General features: G+C 41.7%; 1 protein-coding gene across 1 annotated transcript in view; it reads right to left on the reverse strand.

Annotated features, from left to right (window-relative positions):
* The window catches only part of LOC120936397 (ephrin type-A receptor 3-like), a gene marked incomplete in the record, with an annotated part of 325,284 nt that overhangs the window by 162,144 nt on the left and 144,457 nt on the right, over window positions 1–18,683 (reverse strand). The window contains 1 exon segment of the mRNA XM_040348687.1: window positions 1,973–2,128. Coding sequence (XP_040204621.1) covers window positions 1,973–2,128 — 156 coding nt within the window.

Below are 18,683 nucleotides of genomic sequence, written 5' to 3' on the forward strand. Positions count from 1 at the left end.
GTAAAAAAAACTGGCCAAGTGTTGTAATCCTTCTAATCCTTCTAACCAAAAAGACTTTAAGCACCATTACAATGTTTCTTAACCACTTGCAGACCGGAAGATTTCCCCCCTTAACGACTGGGCCATTTTTTGCGATATGGCACTGTGTCGCTGTAACTGAAAATTGCGCTGTCGTGTGATGCTGTACCCAAACAAAATAGACGTCCTTCTTTTCCCACAAATACAGAGCTTTCTTTTGGTGGTATTTGATCACCTCTGCAGTTTTTATTTTTTGCACTATAAACAAAAAAAGAGCAACAATTTTGAAAAAAAAAACAATATTTTTAACTTTTTGCTATAATAAAAATCCCCCAAAACTAATAAAAAAAACAAAGTTCTTCCTCAGTTTAGGCCAATATGTATTCTTCTACATATTTTTGGTAAAAAATAAAAAATCGCAATAAGTGTATATTGATTGGTTTGCGCAAAAGTTATAGCATCTACAAAATAGGGGATAGATTTATGGCATGTTTATTTATTTTTTTACTAGTAATGTGATTTTTAGCGGGACTGTGACATTGCGGCGGACAGATCGGACACTTTTAACACTTTTTTGGGACCATTGACATTTATACAGCAATCGGTACTACAAAAATGCATTGATTACTGTGTAAATGTCCCTGGCAGGGAAAGGATTAACAGTAGGGGGCGATCAAGGGGTTAAATGTGTTCCCTGGGAGGTGTTTCTGAGACCCCTTTCAGACTGGGGCAGTTTGCAGGCGCTATTGCGCTAAAAATAGCACCTTCAAACCGACCTGAAACAGCGGCTGCTGTTTCTCCAGTGTGAGGGCTTTCACACTGGAGCGGTGCTCTAGCAGAACCGTTTCAAAAGTCCTGCTAGCCGCATCTTTGGAGCGGTGAAGGAGCGGTGTGTTTACCGCTCCTCCACCGCTGCTGCCCATTGAAATCAATGGGACACCGCGGCTATACCGCCGGCAATGCGACTCTGCAGAGGTGCATTGCCGGTGGTATTAACCCTTTTTCGGCTGCTAGTGAGGGTACAACTGCACCGCTAGCAGCTGAATATCACCGCAATTCCTACGGTAAAGCGGCGCTAAAAATATCGCCACTTTACCGCCACCTCACCTCCCGCCGCAGTGTGAAAGGGGCGTAACTGTGGGGCGGGTGGGACTGACTGGAGGAGGAGAGAGATCGCTGTTCCTAATCACTAAGAACAGACTATCTCTCTCTACTCCCCTGTCAGAATGGGGGATCTGTATGTTTACATTGACAGACCCCTGTTCTGGTTCTCTTTTGACATTGTGAACACCGGCCACACGTATCGGGTCCCCCGCATGTATATGCCTGCTATGGCACTTAAAGGAGTCGGCGTACACCTACAACGAGCCGACCTGCCGCAGTATAATGACGTGGTTAAAGTTGTTGTAACCCTCAGGCATGCAATATGAACAAAACATTTCCCTCTATAGTGTGTACTTGTCTCAATTAAGATTTACTTCTGATGTGTTTTCCTGACACCAAGAGAAAAATAGTGACAGGGGAAAGACCTCCAGCTGAGAGCTGACAGTCATCTCTGTTCCTGTGTGCTGTGTGGAGAGGGAGGGGGGTGTCCCTTCCCTCCAATCAGCTGTCAGAGCTCTCCTCACTAAGCTCTGCAGTGTGTAGCTTTCTGCCTTATTTTCTGAGCTCTCAGACAAGCTTTAAAATTCAGCACTTTGAACCGATGTAGAGAAGAAAGGGCTGCAGATAGACGGGTAGAACATTTGTAGGAATATTTGTTTCAGATCTGTGTTTAACCTGAGGAAGTCATTTCACTAGGTATATCTAAGGGTTTACAACCACTTTAAATAGCTTTAGCAGTTCATTGACTGTATTTTCTTGTTCTCTGGGGTTAAAAAATGCAAATAAAGTAATAGAACAATAATAATACCAATCATAATAAGGTTTAGCAAAGAAGAAGAAGTAAACTTACGGGTACATGCCATAGACTTGGGGTCGGACTTGGCTCTGTAGTAACCTCTCTCACATGTGCATTCAGCTGAACTGTCCTGCAGGGAGAAGCTGTGGGGTGGGCACTTTGTGCAGTACGAATCGGTCAGCAAAGCCTTGTAAAACCCAGGACGACATGCTGAAACACAAAGAAGGCACATCAGGTGAATCTGTCATCTCTATCAACATCAATGAAAGCAGGCTCACATGACAGCCTGCATCCAGTACCCCCTCGTGTGCTAAGCTGGCAGTGACAGAAATAGAAAGTGGAAGTGAAATGGTCCATTTAACTGTTATTAGAATCTGATGACAACCCCCTGCGTTTCTTGGAGAGGATTCTTAAGAGTACAAGTGCTGCATGTGTAATGAATTGCCGGATTTACACTGATTTAATAAACAGAAAGATATAAGATTTGTTGAAAGATGTATGTTATAATGGAGTTTTCTACATGACAATTTTTTTTACAGTTACCCAATATATCTGAATGAATATACAGTATGTATTGACACTACTCAACAACTACTGCAATTATTTAATTCAAAGTGTCTAATCACTATAAAACATGCACATGGGGGGGCGACTTCACCTGCAATCCACTTGCTCAACAGGGGATCTATCTGGTGATTGCCACTAAGCAGGTGGATGACATGTCCGTCTCTACTTCGCTTATGTAGAGCGGACACAGACACAGCCCGCTCTCCTCTATGATTGGTTGGATATAAACGGACTGTCGGTTCATTTACACCCACTTGAAAGACCCACTTGAAAGACAGACAGCAGACCCAATAAGAACATTTGCGTGAAAGGGCCTTAAAGTGGGAGTTCACCCGAAAAACTATTTTTAACATTAGATTTTAGGCTAATTTTGTCAAGGGCAATCGGGTGTTTTTTTTTAAATCGAACCAGTACTTACCGTTTTAGAGATAGATCTTCTCCGCCGCTTCCGGGTATGGGCTGCGGGACTGGGCGTTCCTATTTGATTGACAGACTTCCGATAGGCTTCCGACGGTCGCATACATCGCGTCACGAGTAGCCGAAAGAAGCCGAACATCGGTGCGGCTCTATACGGCGCCTGCGCATCGACGTTCGGCTACTTTCGGAAAATCGTGATGCGCTGTATGCGACCATCGGAAGCCTGTCAGAAGCCTGTCATTCAAATAGGAACGCCCAGTCCCACAGCCCATACCCGAAAGCGGCAGAAAAGATCTATCTCTAAAACGGTAAGTACTGCTTCGATTTAAAAAAAAACACCAGATTCCCCTTGACAAAATGAGCCTCAATCTAATGTTAAAAATTGTGTTTTTGGGTGAACCTCCACTTTAAGCGCACATCAAAGTCGTTCTTCACCTTCAAAACAATCTTCCCTCCTCTCCATTCTTCCTTTCCTCCACTACACAAACATTGCCTTTTCATTTTTAATCCCCCACCCCCAATGCACGTCTTTCACCTAGGCTAATGACGCACACTTTGCTCCCTGTGCCTCCTGGGATATGCATATTACAAATCCCAGGAGGCATAACCTTTCACCAAGAAAAGGATGAGGGGTGTGCCTAGCACATCATCAGCAGATGAATTCAGAAGAGACGTCAACCTCCCAATGACCTCACACAAAAACATGGTGCAGGACCTGATTGGTGGCAGAAGGGAAGAGGATTGTGCAGGACAACGCAAAATCCACTAGGCGAATGAGTATCTGAACTTTGCAGAACCCACAACCCAGCAAGCAGAGATTTGAAAAAGAAATGGGGGGGGGGTGAAGATCCGTTTTAAATGTTATGGTATAAATATTTTTTTTTCTTGAAATACCTTAAAATATCTATAATATCTATAATGCTACAATAATGATCGCTAGAATGCTGCAGGTTGAGTAAGGACAAAGAGGCACTATTATATGACACTATGGTATAGTAGGCTATACTTGGAGCACACAAGCACTCTTCCAAGTGGCACAATGCGGTTAACCATTCATAGACAGTGTTCAGAACACTCACACTACACAAATGAATCAGACCAAGGGGGTGAGGCGTGCCTGGGACCGGTTAAAACCGTCAGTATGACGGGGGCCAACTTTGCCATACCTGAGTTAACCCAAGCCAAGGACCCTAGTGCTATAAGGAAAGAGTACAACTGCTCAGCCATTCTTCTGCCTATGGCCATAAGAATTTACCTTTCTCATCAGCTTTTATCTAGAACATTTGAACAAAATGTTGATGTCTTTGCATGAGCCAGGTTGGTATAATAGGGCAAACGTGCTACTTCTAGAGGGGTATTCTGTCCCACCTTTATGAATTTTTCTATGTTGTTTTGAAGTGCATCAGGTTACTATGGTTCTGTAGTATGCTGACATCTAATGACAGTCTAGATACACTTGTTTACATGATTGGCATCTCCCTTTGTCCTCGTCTCCTGTTTAGTGCTAGTTACAGTGCCTTGTAAAAGTATGAAAGTATGAAAAGTATTCATACCACTTGAACTTTTCCACATTTTGTCATGTTACAACCAAAATAAATGTATTTTATTTGGTATTTATGTGATAGACCAATACAAAGTGGCACACAATTGTGAAGTGGAAGGAAAATAACAAAATGATTTTCAAAATTGTTTACAATAAATGCCTGAAAAGTGTGGCATGCATTTGTATTCAGCCCCCTTTACTCTGATACCCCTAAATAAAATCTAGTGAAACCAATTGCCTTCAGAAGTCACCTGATTAGTAAATAAAATCCACCTGTGTGTAATTGAATCTCAGTATAAATACAGCTGTTCTGTGAAGCCCTCAGAGATTTGTTAGAGAACCTTAGTGAACAAACAGCATCATGAAGGTCAAGGAACACACCAGACAGGTCAGGGATGAAGTTATGGAGAAGTTTTAAGCAGTATTACGTTATAGAAAAATCCCAAGCTTTGAACATCTCACGGAGCACTGTTCAATCCATCATCCGAAAATGAAAGAGTATGGCACAACTGCAAACCTACCAAGACATGGCCCTCCACCTAAACTGACAGGCCGGGCAAGGAGTGCATTAATTAGAGAAGCAGCAAAGAGGCCCATGGTAACTCTGGAGGAGCTGCAGAGATCCCCAGCTCAGATGGGAGAACCTGTCCACAGGACAACTATTAGTCATGCACTCCACAAATCTGGTCTTTATGGAAGATTGGCAAGTAGAAAGCCATTGTTGAAAGAAAGGCATAAGAAGTCCCATTTGCAGTTTGTGAGAAGCCATGTGGGGGACACAGCAAACATGTGGAAGAAGGTGCTCTGGTCAGATGAGACCAAAATTTAACTTTTTGGCCAAAAAGCAAAACGCTATGTGTGGCAGAAAACTAACACTGCCCATCACCCTGAACACACCATCCTCACCATGAAACATGGTGGTGGCAGCATCATGTTGTGGGGATGCTTTTCTTCAGCTGAGATAGGGAAGCTGGTAAGAGTTGATGGGAAGATGGATGGAGCCAAATATAGGGCAATTTTAGAAGAAAAACCTTCTATGCCCCATACACACGATCGGGATTTCCGGCAGTAAAAAGTCCGCAGGGAATCCTGGGGGGAAAACCGAGAACCTGGTCTGGAAAACTGGTCGTGTGTACAGGGCATTAGAGTCTGCGGAAGACTTGAGACTGGGGCGGAGGTTCACCTTCCAGCAGCACAATGACCCTAAACATACAGCCAGAGCTACAATGGAATGGTTTAGATCAAAGCATAATCATGTGTTAGAATGGCCCAGTCAATGTCCAGACCTAAATCCAACTGAGAATCTGTGGCAAGATTTTAAAATTGCTGTTCACAGACGCTCTCCATCCAATCTGACAGAGCATGAGCTATTTTGCAAAGACTTAACTTTCTAGATGTGCAAAGCTGGTAGAGACATCCCCAAAAAGACTTGCAGCTGTAATTGCAGCGAAAGGTGCTTCTACAAAGTATTGACTCTGAATACAAATGCATGCCACACTTTTCACATATTTATTTATAAAAATTAAAATTAAAAAAAAATATAATTTTCCTTCCACTTCACAATTATGTTCCACTCTGTGTTGGTTCATCACATAAACTCCCAATAAAATATTTACGTTTTTGGTTATAACATGACAAAATGTGGAAAATTTCAAGGTACTGTAGTTCAGTCCTAGCTAGACCCCGGCAGTTTCTTCCATGTTCCCTCAGTGTTGGTACTTTGCAGAGAAAGTTGTTCTTACACATTAAAATACTGGAAAACATCATCTGCACTGCAATTATCAAAAATAAAATACTTATTTAAAGGAGTTGTAAAGGAAAAAAATGTTTTGCCTAAAATTAATGTCTGCAAGTTAGACAGACAGAATAGTGTAATGATTCTGTTAAAAAACAAATAAATACCTATTAAATTCCTTCATCTATATCACCTACGGCATTCTAGTTTCTGTTCTCTCATTCACTTCCTGGTTTGCATCGTTCGTTCATGTAAGAACTACATTTCCCAGTATGCATTGCGGCACACTCAGTAATTCACACCTCCTTGAAGTCTCTAACACGTAGAGAGCGTCCTGCCGCACAGATGTAGTTCCTAGGAGGGGGTGAGCACGTTACTGACCACCGCAGTAAAGCCTCCCTTCACGGTGGTCAGTAAAAACAGACAAGCAGGAAGTGAACAGAACAGAGAAGAAATAGAGCAACTTCTGAGCAAAAACGAACAATGAGGAAGTGAAAAGAGGAATGTCTGCAGGTAAAGGATGCTTATTATGAAAAATAGAAAAAAATCCTTTACAACCCCTTTAACTTATGGGTCTTATTGAAGAATTGCGCTGCATGCAGATAGTGTCAAGCCAGCAGGCAGGGGAGGGCTGGCAGCCTTAGGCCTGGGGGGCAAGTCCAGTCAAGTGGCCCATAGAGCGTGGAAAAGTGATGGATCGAGGAAAACAGTCTAAGATTTTTCATGATCACAAGAGTCCGCACAGAGGCTCCCCTTACATCAGAGTCCGCACAGAGGCCCCCCTTACATCAGAGTCCGCACAGAGGCCCCCCTTACATCACAGTCCGCACAGAGGCCCCCCTTACATCAGAGTCCGCACAGAGGCCCCCTTACATCAGAGTCCGCACAGAGGCTCACCTTACATCAGAGTCCACGTAGTGGCGGCCAGTGGCTGTGCATAGTGTCACCAGCCCGGGGGGAGATTTCCACCCTGCCCCCCCTGCCAGCCCTCCCCTGTCAGCAGGTGACCATACTGTACAGACAGTCTGATTCTAAATAGGCATGTCAATGCATAAATCAGCATTTGAAACAAAACAGGGAGAGCGATGCTTAAGAATCTTAGTGATATAGTTAAAGGGAGCAGGTGCATAGCACAGACTTGAGGAGCTAGGTCTTATTGTGGGTCTGGGCTCAAATTAGAAAAAGGTTGCCCTACTCCTTTTGCAGTGTGTTCTAATTATTTGTCACAGATTTTCATTAGAATTGGTCACCAAAGTATATATCCTCTTTCAGAATGAAGCAACCCATAGATGATTTGTCCTATATTGCAGACCTGACACATGACTCCTTAGATACAGGAGAAACTGCATCAATAAAACATTGTCTCCTTCTGCTTCAATTCACTGCAAATCAAGGACACATTTTTACTGCAAAGCTTCACTAAGCTCGCTGAAACAACTAGAAAGAGGGGTGAGTGGAGAGATGAATGCAGAATTTTGAAAGATGGATTCTGTGTGCACCTAAAATACATTTTTCTTGTTTAGGAAGACTGTAAATTAGGGATCATTCGATGTTTGCCATAAAAACCAATCAGATGTTAGTATCATTCTCTAACCTCCACTAAACAATGTCAAATATATTTTGAATGGCTGTTATGGGACACCTAAACATGTTTATTTGCACTAGCAAGTACAGAGGAGAACAACTACTGATGATTTATTAAAATCTCAGATGAAACATGACAACAGTACAGCAGTAAATGTATAAACGAAGAGGCAGTTTGTTAAAGGTGTTTTCCTTGTGAAAATTGATTATTACATCGAAAATTGGTAATAATACTATTTCAGCCATGTCCTATGTGTTAAAATAGATTTTAACTCATACTTCTATTTGTCCTACCACTATGTACAGTATGCCTGAAAATATCCAAATACGCCAACATTAGACCAACATTATAGGAAAATATAAGAAAGGGGTATCCATGCTGTGAAATGTATAAAAATGCAGTTTGCTTTTAATTTATTTCATGAGAAGTATGGGGGCCACCATTGATGACCTCCTTTTGGCAAATGTTAGTTACTTTACTATTAAGCCTCATACACACGGTTCGATTGTTGGCATGGGATTGTCTGTTGACAGAATGTTGTCCTAAAATCTTACCGTTAGTATGCTCCTTTTGACAATTGTTTCCCAATTTTCCGCCAACAAATGTTGGATGACAGGCTACTAAATTTTCAGCGGACAACGGTTTGATGGCAGATTTGGTATAGTCAGTAAACAAATCCGTCACACAAAAGTCGAAAGTACAAACATGCATGCTCGGAATCAATGCTCACCAAACACAAAATTAACAGGAGCCCAAAGGGTGGCGCTCAAGAGCTGAAATTCCTCGTAGTGCGTCACTACATTAGGGTTTGTGGCACTACAATTGTGTACCGTTAGTATGCAAGACAAGATCCTGGCACACGCCCTTTTGATAAAAATCAGACGCTTGGTTGGCCAACAATCGTACCATGTGTACGAGGCTTAAGACTAACTCACTGGCTTTAGTACTTTATTCACTGACCAGAAATAAAAAAGAGTTATATGCATCCTTGCTCCTGCTCAGTAACTTACATTGACCCTGTCAGGGATTAAAAGATCCAAATAAAAGTGCCCTTAAACGAAGAGCTCTTGTATAATATATAAATGCTGGAGTGGAGGTAGGCAACAACTGCCACTGTCATAGGGTGGTTTTCAACTAATGTAGCCAAAGGGTCAGCATGGCAGCCAGGCCACTAGGGTTTTTTAGAAAGAGTGGAGAGAATTTCAATCGCCATTATTCTTTCATGGCAGGTTTCCAATTCTCTCAATTTTCACATTAGGAAGTGACATATTCCAGCTTTTAGGTAACACATAAAGTACCACATTTCCTTATGGCTTTATGGGGTCCAAAAATCTTCATTGTTTAAGTTTTGGTTATTGACAAAAATAAACTGGGGGCCCAGTTAAGTCTAGAAAACAACTTACACAGAGTTGCACCATGCAGGCACATCTGCTTTTTACATAACTTTCCTATAATTTCCCAAATGCCAATAAGAATAATTTAAAGAACTAAAGGCAATCTTTTTTTACAATTAGAGGGAGGGTTATAACTCCTGTCAGTGTTTTTCTATCTGTGTCTCATTAGGCAGATTTCCCTTCACTTCCTGTAACAGAGCTAAAACGGGAAGTGAGAGAAAATCTCTCTAAAGTGAGGGAATCCCTGGTTGTCACCAGGGTCACCAGAACTAGTGTCCACATTAAAGGACAACCATACTATTCCTATTCTGGGACAACCCAAAATTTGGGATTTTTTTCCCTTTCCTTTCACTTTCAGTGATAATGGTAAAGAGGACTAATAGATAAGGTGAATCTCCCTAATGGGGGCACAAACAGCAATACAACTTGACAGGTGCTCGTATCCCTTTCCACTCTGTCTAAAGCTTAAAAATGGCTTTTGCCTTTAGTTATAATTTAAAGAGGAGCTCTGGGCTCCCCCAAAAACATTCAAAGTCAGTAACTACAAATACTGTGGCTGCTGACTTTTAATATTAGGGCACTTACCTGTCCAGGCACCCAGTAGTGTCTTCACCATTCTTCAATCAGGTGCTGGCGCTACCATCTTGACTAAGATGGTGGAAACCAGCAGTGAAGTCGTTTGGCTTCACAGCCGGTGTTCTACTGCACGTGCATGAATCTCGCAGCACTCTGTGAATCGGCTGCAGTCTTCTGGGACCTGTGAAGTGTCCAAGAAGGCTGCGGGGGAAGGATGGGGGGCCAAACATCCGGCTCATTTCGCCGCAGCAGACTAAGCCAGAAGTGGGAGCCTGTACCTATTCAAAACCATGTACCCGCTCCCACCAAAAGGTGCCAAATGTGCCAGCGGAGGGGGAGGCAGACAATTGGAGCTTCTTCTTTTAGGTGGAGCTCCGCTTTAAACATTTTCACTGGGCTTTAGGAGTAAGCACAGTAGGGCCTGTTCAAACCAAAGTACACAGTTCCCGGGCAGTAGGAACTCATGGGACAGTTGTTAGAATTTTGTACACTCTGTATCCAATGGTGATATCCAGGGCTTTTTTTCTCAGAAAATAGGTGCAGGAACTCAACCAGAACCCCCCAAAATCCCCTCCCCCCGACACACACACAGCCTCCAACACGCATCAAATAGTGGGTATGGTCAAATTTCACTCACAGTGGGAGGGTCTCAAAGGGGCATTAAATACCAGGAGTGCAATATGTACAGAGTGCAGAGTTTAGTGAGGTTACACACAGAGAGTGCAGATTTCAGGGGTGGGCTACACGCAGAGTTCTGGGGTGTGCTGCACAGAGTGCAGAGTTCAGCTTTCTTCCACAACTGCTTACTTTTGCATCCCCATCCACATCTCACTTTCACCCCTCTTCTTCTTTAGTACCTCCCCTCACACTGTAGGTGGCTCCGCCTCTCTCACTTGCAGGGAGATCATCGGGGGGGGGGTGTCAGCATCCACACTGCACCTGCATCTCCCTTGTCCCCATACTGCACTTGGGAAACACAAAAAGACAGACCTCGGTGTTTACAGGTGAATATAGTTGAGCCGGAAGCAAGGGGCCTGAGCCAAAGGTGGTGGAACAGAGTTCCACCAAGTTCCAGCTGAAAAAAAAGCCCTAATGATATCACAATAATGATGCACAATGTGTATTTTTTCACCAAGGTAGAGTTAAGATTATTCATTGATAGAAAGAAAGTTAACGCTCCAGGTGGATTGTGTTAGGGTGATCAGTATGGTCTCAGGAAATCAAGGGTGCTGGCAATGCACAAGGGCAACAAATGGAAAAAGATTAAGCACTAATTTATAGTGTGAAACGCGTCAGTGGTTTAAATCCCGTGTAGTGTGCTGTGACTTGTAGTGCATTTTTCCTTGTTTAAATAAAGACAACCATCAAGGTTTTTTGGAGTGCGGCTGTCCATTTTTTCTTTTTCCATTATTCATTGATAGGAAGTGTGTCCAACATGAAGTAAAAAGGCAGACCTAATCAAGAACTAGAACCATGGAGGAGTGGTGGAGTGCCTTCATCCCAATAATGAAGAGAGAATCAAATACCCTCCAAGGAGAGATATATGGGACTATTTATTGGTAATACAGACAAATAGACTCCAAAACGTGGATATATACTGTGTATAAAAAAGCATACAAATCTTTATTAAATGCCAAAAATGAATTATGAATTAGCTAAAAGCATATAAGTGGCTGATACAAATGGACTAAACACAGTGGTAGAGGTATGAACATAACCTTGATCATATATATGTGTTACAGAGACCTCCACACATTTTAAGAGTAGAATATTATGCTGTTCTTCAGGGATGCTAATCAGCTTGGATAGCTTGGACCATAGCAACCTGTTGTTCCCTTTGCCATTGTTTGCTACTCTGCAGCTTCACCATATTACAGATTATTTTTCCTTTTTCTAAAATTTTCAGAGGCCCTTTTACAAGACCTCATGTGCCCCTTAATAATAATTTCTCTGCCCCAAGTGCCAGTGTTGTGCCCTAGTGTAGTAACAGGCACACATCCAGCCGTAGATGATTCTTCCAATGGAAGAAAAAATGGGAGGGGCTAGGTCACAGGTCACAGGCCTTGGGATTTTTAAGGTGTCATATAGAAAGTAATGGAGTCACTAAGGAACTAACGTAGACATAAAAACGTATTACAAAAATGTATTAAAAAACATGAGACAGTATAATGTTCATTTTATATATCAGTGTTGCATAGAAACAGATGATACCACTTTTCTCTACAAGTTTCGCTCGACAGAGCTTATTCAGGAGATTAGACTGTGGCATCTATTATGCTATAGATAACAAAGAAATGAAATTAAGGCTCATGTAAAACCATAAAATAATTATAGCATTACAAATTGGCATATAAATGCAAATAAATCAACAAATATAGAAAATTATCTAAATCAGGGGCATAGAAACAGAGTTTTCTGAAGGATGGATATAGATGTGGCGTGAACCTTAATAAAACTGCTCAATGTTTGGCACATGGAATAAAGAATGGAAATGTAAAAATGCACAAATGGTTAGTTCCTTAGTGACTCCATTACTTTCTGTATGACACCTTAAAAATCCAGAGGCCTGTGACCTCTAGCCCCTCCCATTTTTTTCTTCCATATTGGGATGCGGTGTTAGTTTTTTGATTCCTCTTTCTTATCCTTTTTTCTAAAACATTCTTCCAACGATTTACAAGTTAGCATTGGCTGGCAAGACAACATACATTTAACACAAAGCCACATCAGACAGGTCACCCTTTTAACTCAAGGTACTGTTCCCCAACAAATGGATACAAATGATGCTGGTGGTATCCCTCAAGAACAGCACTGTATACCCACAAACAATACTTTACTAACACTATGTTTCATTCTTCTACAAGGCCAGATCCATCAATGTTCAGATAACACTCAGGGTTAACATCTTTCTTTTCCGGGAGCTGCGGTGGCTCAACGCGATTGGCACTGTGCTGACAAGCCATTCACCTCTGCAGCTAGAGGTTCGGATCCTGGTCTCGGCTACATGTGAATTGAGTTTGGTGGTCTCAGCCCGGCTCCCGGTGGGTGTGCTATGCAAGGTAAGCCTGTGCTTAGTACCCCCACCCCCCTCCCACAAAAACCACCACACCTACACACGCACTCTAAATTGGGTTAACACACGCACTTTGACCACGCGGTCTCTAAAAGAGAGGCGAAGGACTAATGGGGCTGGTTGAGTGGGCTAATCCTCTCACTCCCTTATAGGGAGTCCCTCTGCCCCGTTGGGCTTCAAAGCGGAGCAGGTAGGGCGGGCTGTGTGGGAGGACCCCCTCACACACCCGCCATTGCCACCCGGGGCATGGAGAAAGATGGCAGATTGCCTCTGGGGGAGGCCTGCCTACTCCCAACTCCTGCAGTCCGGCTCCTCTCTCGAGTTCACGCACAAAATACACTTTAAAAAAAAAAAAAAAAAAAAAAAATTAACATCTTTCTTGATTAAGATGCTGACCTGGGGACAGAGCTGCTGTTAGAAATCACAGGGCCCCTTATAGCCTACCTGACAGCCCTCCCCTGGCTGAAAGTGACTAAGGACATACAGTATATGTATCCAGGGCCAGCCTTTGGGGTGTGCGAGCCGTGCGGCTGCACAGGGCGCTATGGGCAACAGGGGCGCCGTGCGGCACACACAGCTCGGAGAATGTGAGTCACATCAGGGCCGATCCTAGACGGGGTGCAGTTCAGACAGGCTCCACAGAGGTGGGGGTGCTCAAGCGCCAGAGTGCTCCCCTCCCTCCTCCTCCCCCTTGTTGGTGTCTCTCTTGCAGCTCACAGCCGCCGCGCTGTTTCCCAGGTCCGTCCTGGTCCCCCCCCCCGAAAGCCTTGTGGGGGGGGGCTGCCTGCCTGTAACACTCCCCCATCTATGCTGTCCCTCAGGGATCTCCAATGTCTCCAGAGACAGCCTGAGCTGGTGGGCATAGCTGGGGGTGTGGCTGCTTCCTCCACTCCTCCCACAGACTCCTTCACTCTGACTGATCCCACAGCTGAAGGAGAAAGAAACGAGGACACAGCAGCATCTCCAGGCATGCTGTAAGTTAGGTACTGCACTGCTGCACATGTCCCTACATAGAGTCCTGACCTGGCACCATACCACCCCAGCCTGCCCTATAGCACCCCAGCCTGCCCTATACCACCACAAACTGCCCTCTACCACCTCAGCCTGCCCTCTACCACCTCAGTCTGCCCTCTACCACCCCAGCCTGCCATCTACCACCCCAGCCTGCCCTATACCACCACAAACTGCCCTATACCACCCCAGCCTGCCCTATACCATCCCAGCCTGCCCTATACCACTGCAACCTGCCTTATGCCACCGCAACTTGCTCTATACCACCCCATCCTGCCCTATGCCACCCCAGCCTGCCCTATATCACCCCAACCTGGCCTATATCGCCCCAACCGGCCAAATACCACTCAATACTTTCATTTACAGGGGCCATTTGGGGGGGGAGCCACAGGATTATCTCGCACAGGGCGCCTGAACACCTAAGGCCAGCCCTGGATGTATCATTCCTTTTCTTTGCAGCCTGAGCTGCAAAGATGAATGAATGGGAAGTGCTCTGGATCTTCTTGCTCATTCACAAGCTAAAGCATAGTAAACACAGTTGTCTATGCCTCAGTGTTGAATGGACACATAAGTGATTTGTACAAATCACTCACTGTGTTCAATCAGGAAATTTAGGGGCCATAAATTACCCCTGTGTGCCCGCAGCAGCTGCTGGCAAGGGAGGAGGAAAGCCGGAGGCACTGTGTGGGAAAGGGGAACACGGAGGGGGCTGCATAGCAGATGGAAGGGATGCATTTGCTCGAACCACTCCCCTGCAGTGCAGCTAGAGGGAGAAGTTATCAGAATTGCAGGGCAAGGCAGAAAAGGATTGGTGTCTGCAATAAGACAGTACAACCAGCTTTCCTGCTTAGAAGGTGCCCCCTTTTGAACTGATGGGGCCCGGGCCTGCCTGGGGATGATGACATCATGGAAATCCTGATGCATGTGTAATATAGTCTTTATATTCTTTATTTGTGTGTGTAAACATATCTGTGCTTTCATGTTGTGAGTGCTGCCTGTCTACTGGCCATCTCCTCCCACAACTTCCCAGATTCCCTGCATAATTTGAGGCTTCTTCTCCACTCATTCATTTGTAAATGTGTGCAGTGGGGTCACTAGGGCTGGTGTCACCTGGGTGCGGTTTCAACAATGCTATAGTCTTAATTCACTAGAATCTGAAATCATTTACCTTGTAATCTTCGCAGCTTGTCACTACTGGCTCAGTACAGTAATAGGGATGCATCCAGGAAGCATATGAGATGCAATATAAATTGCAAATGAGAAAAGCAGAACTGACAGAATGACGTTCACACCATTTCTTGTAACAGAGATCCGTACAAAAGAATTAATTAGGAACATAATTAAATGAAGTTTCTTTTTATTCTGGATCTGATATTGACGGATATTGATGGATATTGGCCAGGGCCACAACAGACCTTAAACGCTGCATTCATGACTCGGAGTTCATATCACTGCTGCTTTTTAACGCATTCATTTATATTGGAATACAAAGAACATTTAAAGCGGAACTTTGTTCTCTTATTCAGCACATACTGGGGCAGATCCACAAAAGAATTACGCCGGCGTATCTACAAAACAAGATACGACTGCATCTCGGGTCGATCCGACAGGCGTCCGTCTTAGTACACCGTCGGATCGTAGGTGCATTTTTTCCGCCGGCCGCTAGGTGGCGTTTCCGTCGAATTCCGCATCAAGTATGCAAATTAGCTAGTTACGGCGATCCACGAACGTACGTCCGGCCGGCGCATTTTTTTACGTTGTTTGCGTTCGGCTTTTTCCGGCGTATAGTTATAGCTGCTATATGGTGGCTTACTCAATGTTAAGTATGGGCGTCGTTTTTTTACGTTGTTTGCGTAAGTCGTTCGCGAATAGGGATTTGCGTAGAATGACGTCACCGTCGTAAACATTGGCTTATACCGGTTTAATTTTGAGCATGCGCACTGGGATACCCCCACGGACGGCGCATGCGCCGCTAAAAAAACCCGTTGTTAACGACGGGTCACGACGTATTTACATAAAACACGCCCCCATCACATCGTTTTTAATTGCGCGCCCTTACGCCGCCAAAGATACACTACGCCGCCGTAACTTACGGCGCGCATTCTTTGTGGATTTGAAAAAAAAAAGTTACGGCGGCGTAGTGTATCTTAGATACGCTACGCCCGGTGGTACGTGGATCTGCCCCACTGTTTTTAATCCTTATTCTGCTTGCCTTATTAAATTGACCGGATATTATATTAACTTTTTTTTTTTTACATATCTTCAGTTGCTTTCTGGCCTAGGTCAAAATGATATCATACGTCCCATGGACATTTTTTTCTTCCCTCTGGAGGAGGAGAGGACGGTCTTTCTATGTTTTCTCAGTTAAGTGTCACTAAATCCACATCATTAAAAAAAAAAATCTTAATTAAAGGTGTATTACATGCTGTTCATACTCACACAGTCACTATGAGATTTGTTTTCTGCATTCTGTAGACATGCTCAGTTTATTTCCTTCTGAATTGAAATTTGGAGGAATTTTCATTTTTCGGAATTACTGAATTACAATAGTACCGATTTTAAACGTATTCGAAATTACAAAAAAAAAAAAATTCGAACAGAATTTAAATTTCAATCGATTTGAATGGTTTTCAAATCAATTTAGTTATAGTAGTTTTTGAATTCTAAAAGTTTTCGAATTCGAATAGTTTTCAAATTCAAATTTGAAATGTTTTTGGATCGAATCGTTTTCCAATTTACAAAGAGAATAACATAAAATATAAAATGAAAGAATATAATAGAAGAAAATATAATGCAATAGAAAAGGATATAACAAATGAAAAGAATAGAAAAGAGTAATACAGAACAAAATAGAAAATAAAAGAATAGTAAAAAAAACAATAGAATAGAAAAGAATAGAATTAAAAAAAAAAAAATAGAATAGAATAAATTTGAAATAATATAAACATTTCACAAAATAGAAGCAATTCAAATTTGAATAGAATAGAAAATAATAAATTAGAATAGAATTAAAAAAATAACAGAATAGTATAGAATAGAAAGAGCATAACCATCTTCCAAAATTCGAATTTTGAATAGAATAAAATTTAATTTGAATAGAAAATACTAAAATAGAATAGAATAGAAAGGGATATAATAGAATATAATATAAAATAATAGAATAAACAAATAGAAAAAGAATAGAATTAAAAAAACAATAGAATAGACTAGAACACATATAATTCAAATAGAATCAATTTGAATTTGAAAATAATAGAATATATTAGAATAGGAAGATAGTTATATTCTTTCTATTCTATTCTGTTGTTTTTTCTATACTATTCTGTTATTTTCTATTATTTTCTAATCTATTCTCTTCTATTCCATTAAATTCAAAATTATATTCTATTTTTTGAATTATATTATTTTCTAGTCTATTCTTTTCTATTTGAACTTCAGAAGATGGTTATATGCTCTCTAGATTATTCTATTCGTTTTTATTCTATTGTATTATATTTGTTTCTATTTGATTCTATTCCATTCTATTCTGTTCTTTTATTTTCTATTCTATTTTGTTCTGTTTTATTCTATTCTACTATTTTATTTTCTGTTATTTTTTTTCTCTATTATATATTTTTTCTATTCTATTCCATTATTTTCTATTGTGTTTTATTCTCTTTGGAAATTGGAAAACTATTTAAATTCCAAAACGATTTGCAGTTGAAAACTATTCAAATTAGATAACTTTTTGAATTTGAAAACTTTGATAATTTGAATTTGAAAACTATTCAAGTTTTAAAACTATTTGAATTCGAAAACTATTCTAAATTGATTATATAACTATTCAAATCAATTTGAATTAGAATTCCAAAAATTCTAATCGATTCAAATACGAATAAATGAAATTAATTACGAAAACGAATTTGACAGGTTAAACTAATTTAACTAAACAAATTTATGTAAATAACAAATCAAAACGATTTGCACATGTCTAGTATTCTGCAAAAAAAAAAAAAATGGTTGATCCTGCTGTTCTCTAACTTTTGTCCATATCCCCAATTCAGCTAGGGATTTTGCAGCTGTGGTAGCAACTCTGCACATGCTCAGTTTTCAGTGAGTTTCTATGCTGAGCAGTTCTTCCCTATCACATTTGAGAAGCCCAGCACATATGTGGGCATATACACAGTGGTAAATTACAGTCCACTACCTCACTTCTCCTCCATGCCTACTAACCATCTAAACATAATAGGGGCAGGATATTACATGTAGATTAATGAAGGTTTCACCTCCCTCGTATTCTAAAGTACAGGCAGAGGGGACTATGACTGGCAGAAATCCATCCACACCAGGTTATTGCCAAAAACGAATAAAGATTTGATTTCAGATTGATATTTGTATGACAATTTAAAACAGTTTATTGATATTAATTATTTATTTTTATTCTGTATTCCAAAGGCCATTTTTTTTTATTTTGAACATGTGACCAGCAGCAGCGGACTAGCCACTTCATTTCTGGGCACTTAAACCCCCTTCCTGCCCAGACCAATTTTCAGCTTTCAGCGCTGACGCATTTTGAATGACAATTGCGCGGTCATACAACACTGTACCCAAATTATATTTTTATCATTTTTTTCAAATAGAGCTTTCTTTTGGTGGTATTTGATCATCTCTACAATTTTTTTTTTTTGCGCTATAAACAAAAAAAGACAAAAAAAAATGTAACAAAAACACAATGGGGCAGATCCACAAAAGAATTACGCCGTAGTTTTGCAAATTTTGCGCGTAGTATCTTTGTTTTGTATCTTCAAAACAAGATACAACGGCATCTGGGATCGATCCGACAGGCGTACGTCTCAGTACGCCGTCGGATCTTAGGTGCATTTTTCCG

Source organism: Rana temporaria, chromosome 4 (genome assembly GCF_905171775.1).
Source record: "Rana temporaria chromosome 4, aRanTem1.1, whole genome shotgun sequence".
Taxonomy (NCBI): Eukaryota; Metazoa; Chordata; class Amphibia; order Anura; family Ranidae; genus Rana; species Rana temporaria.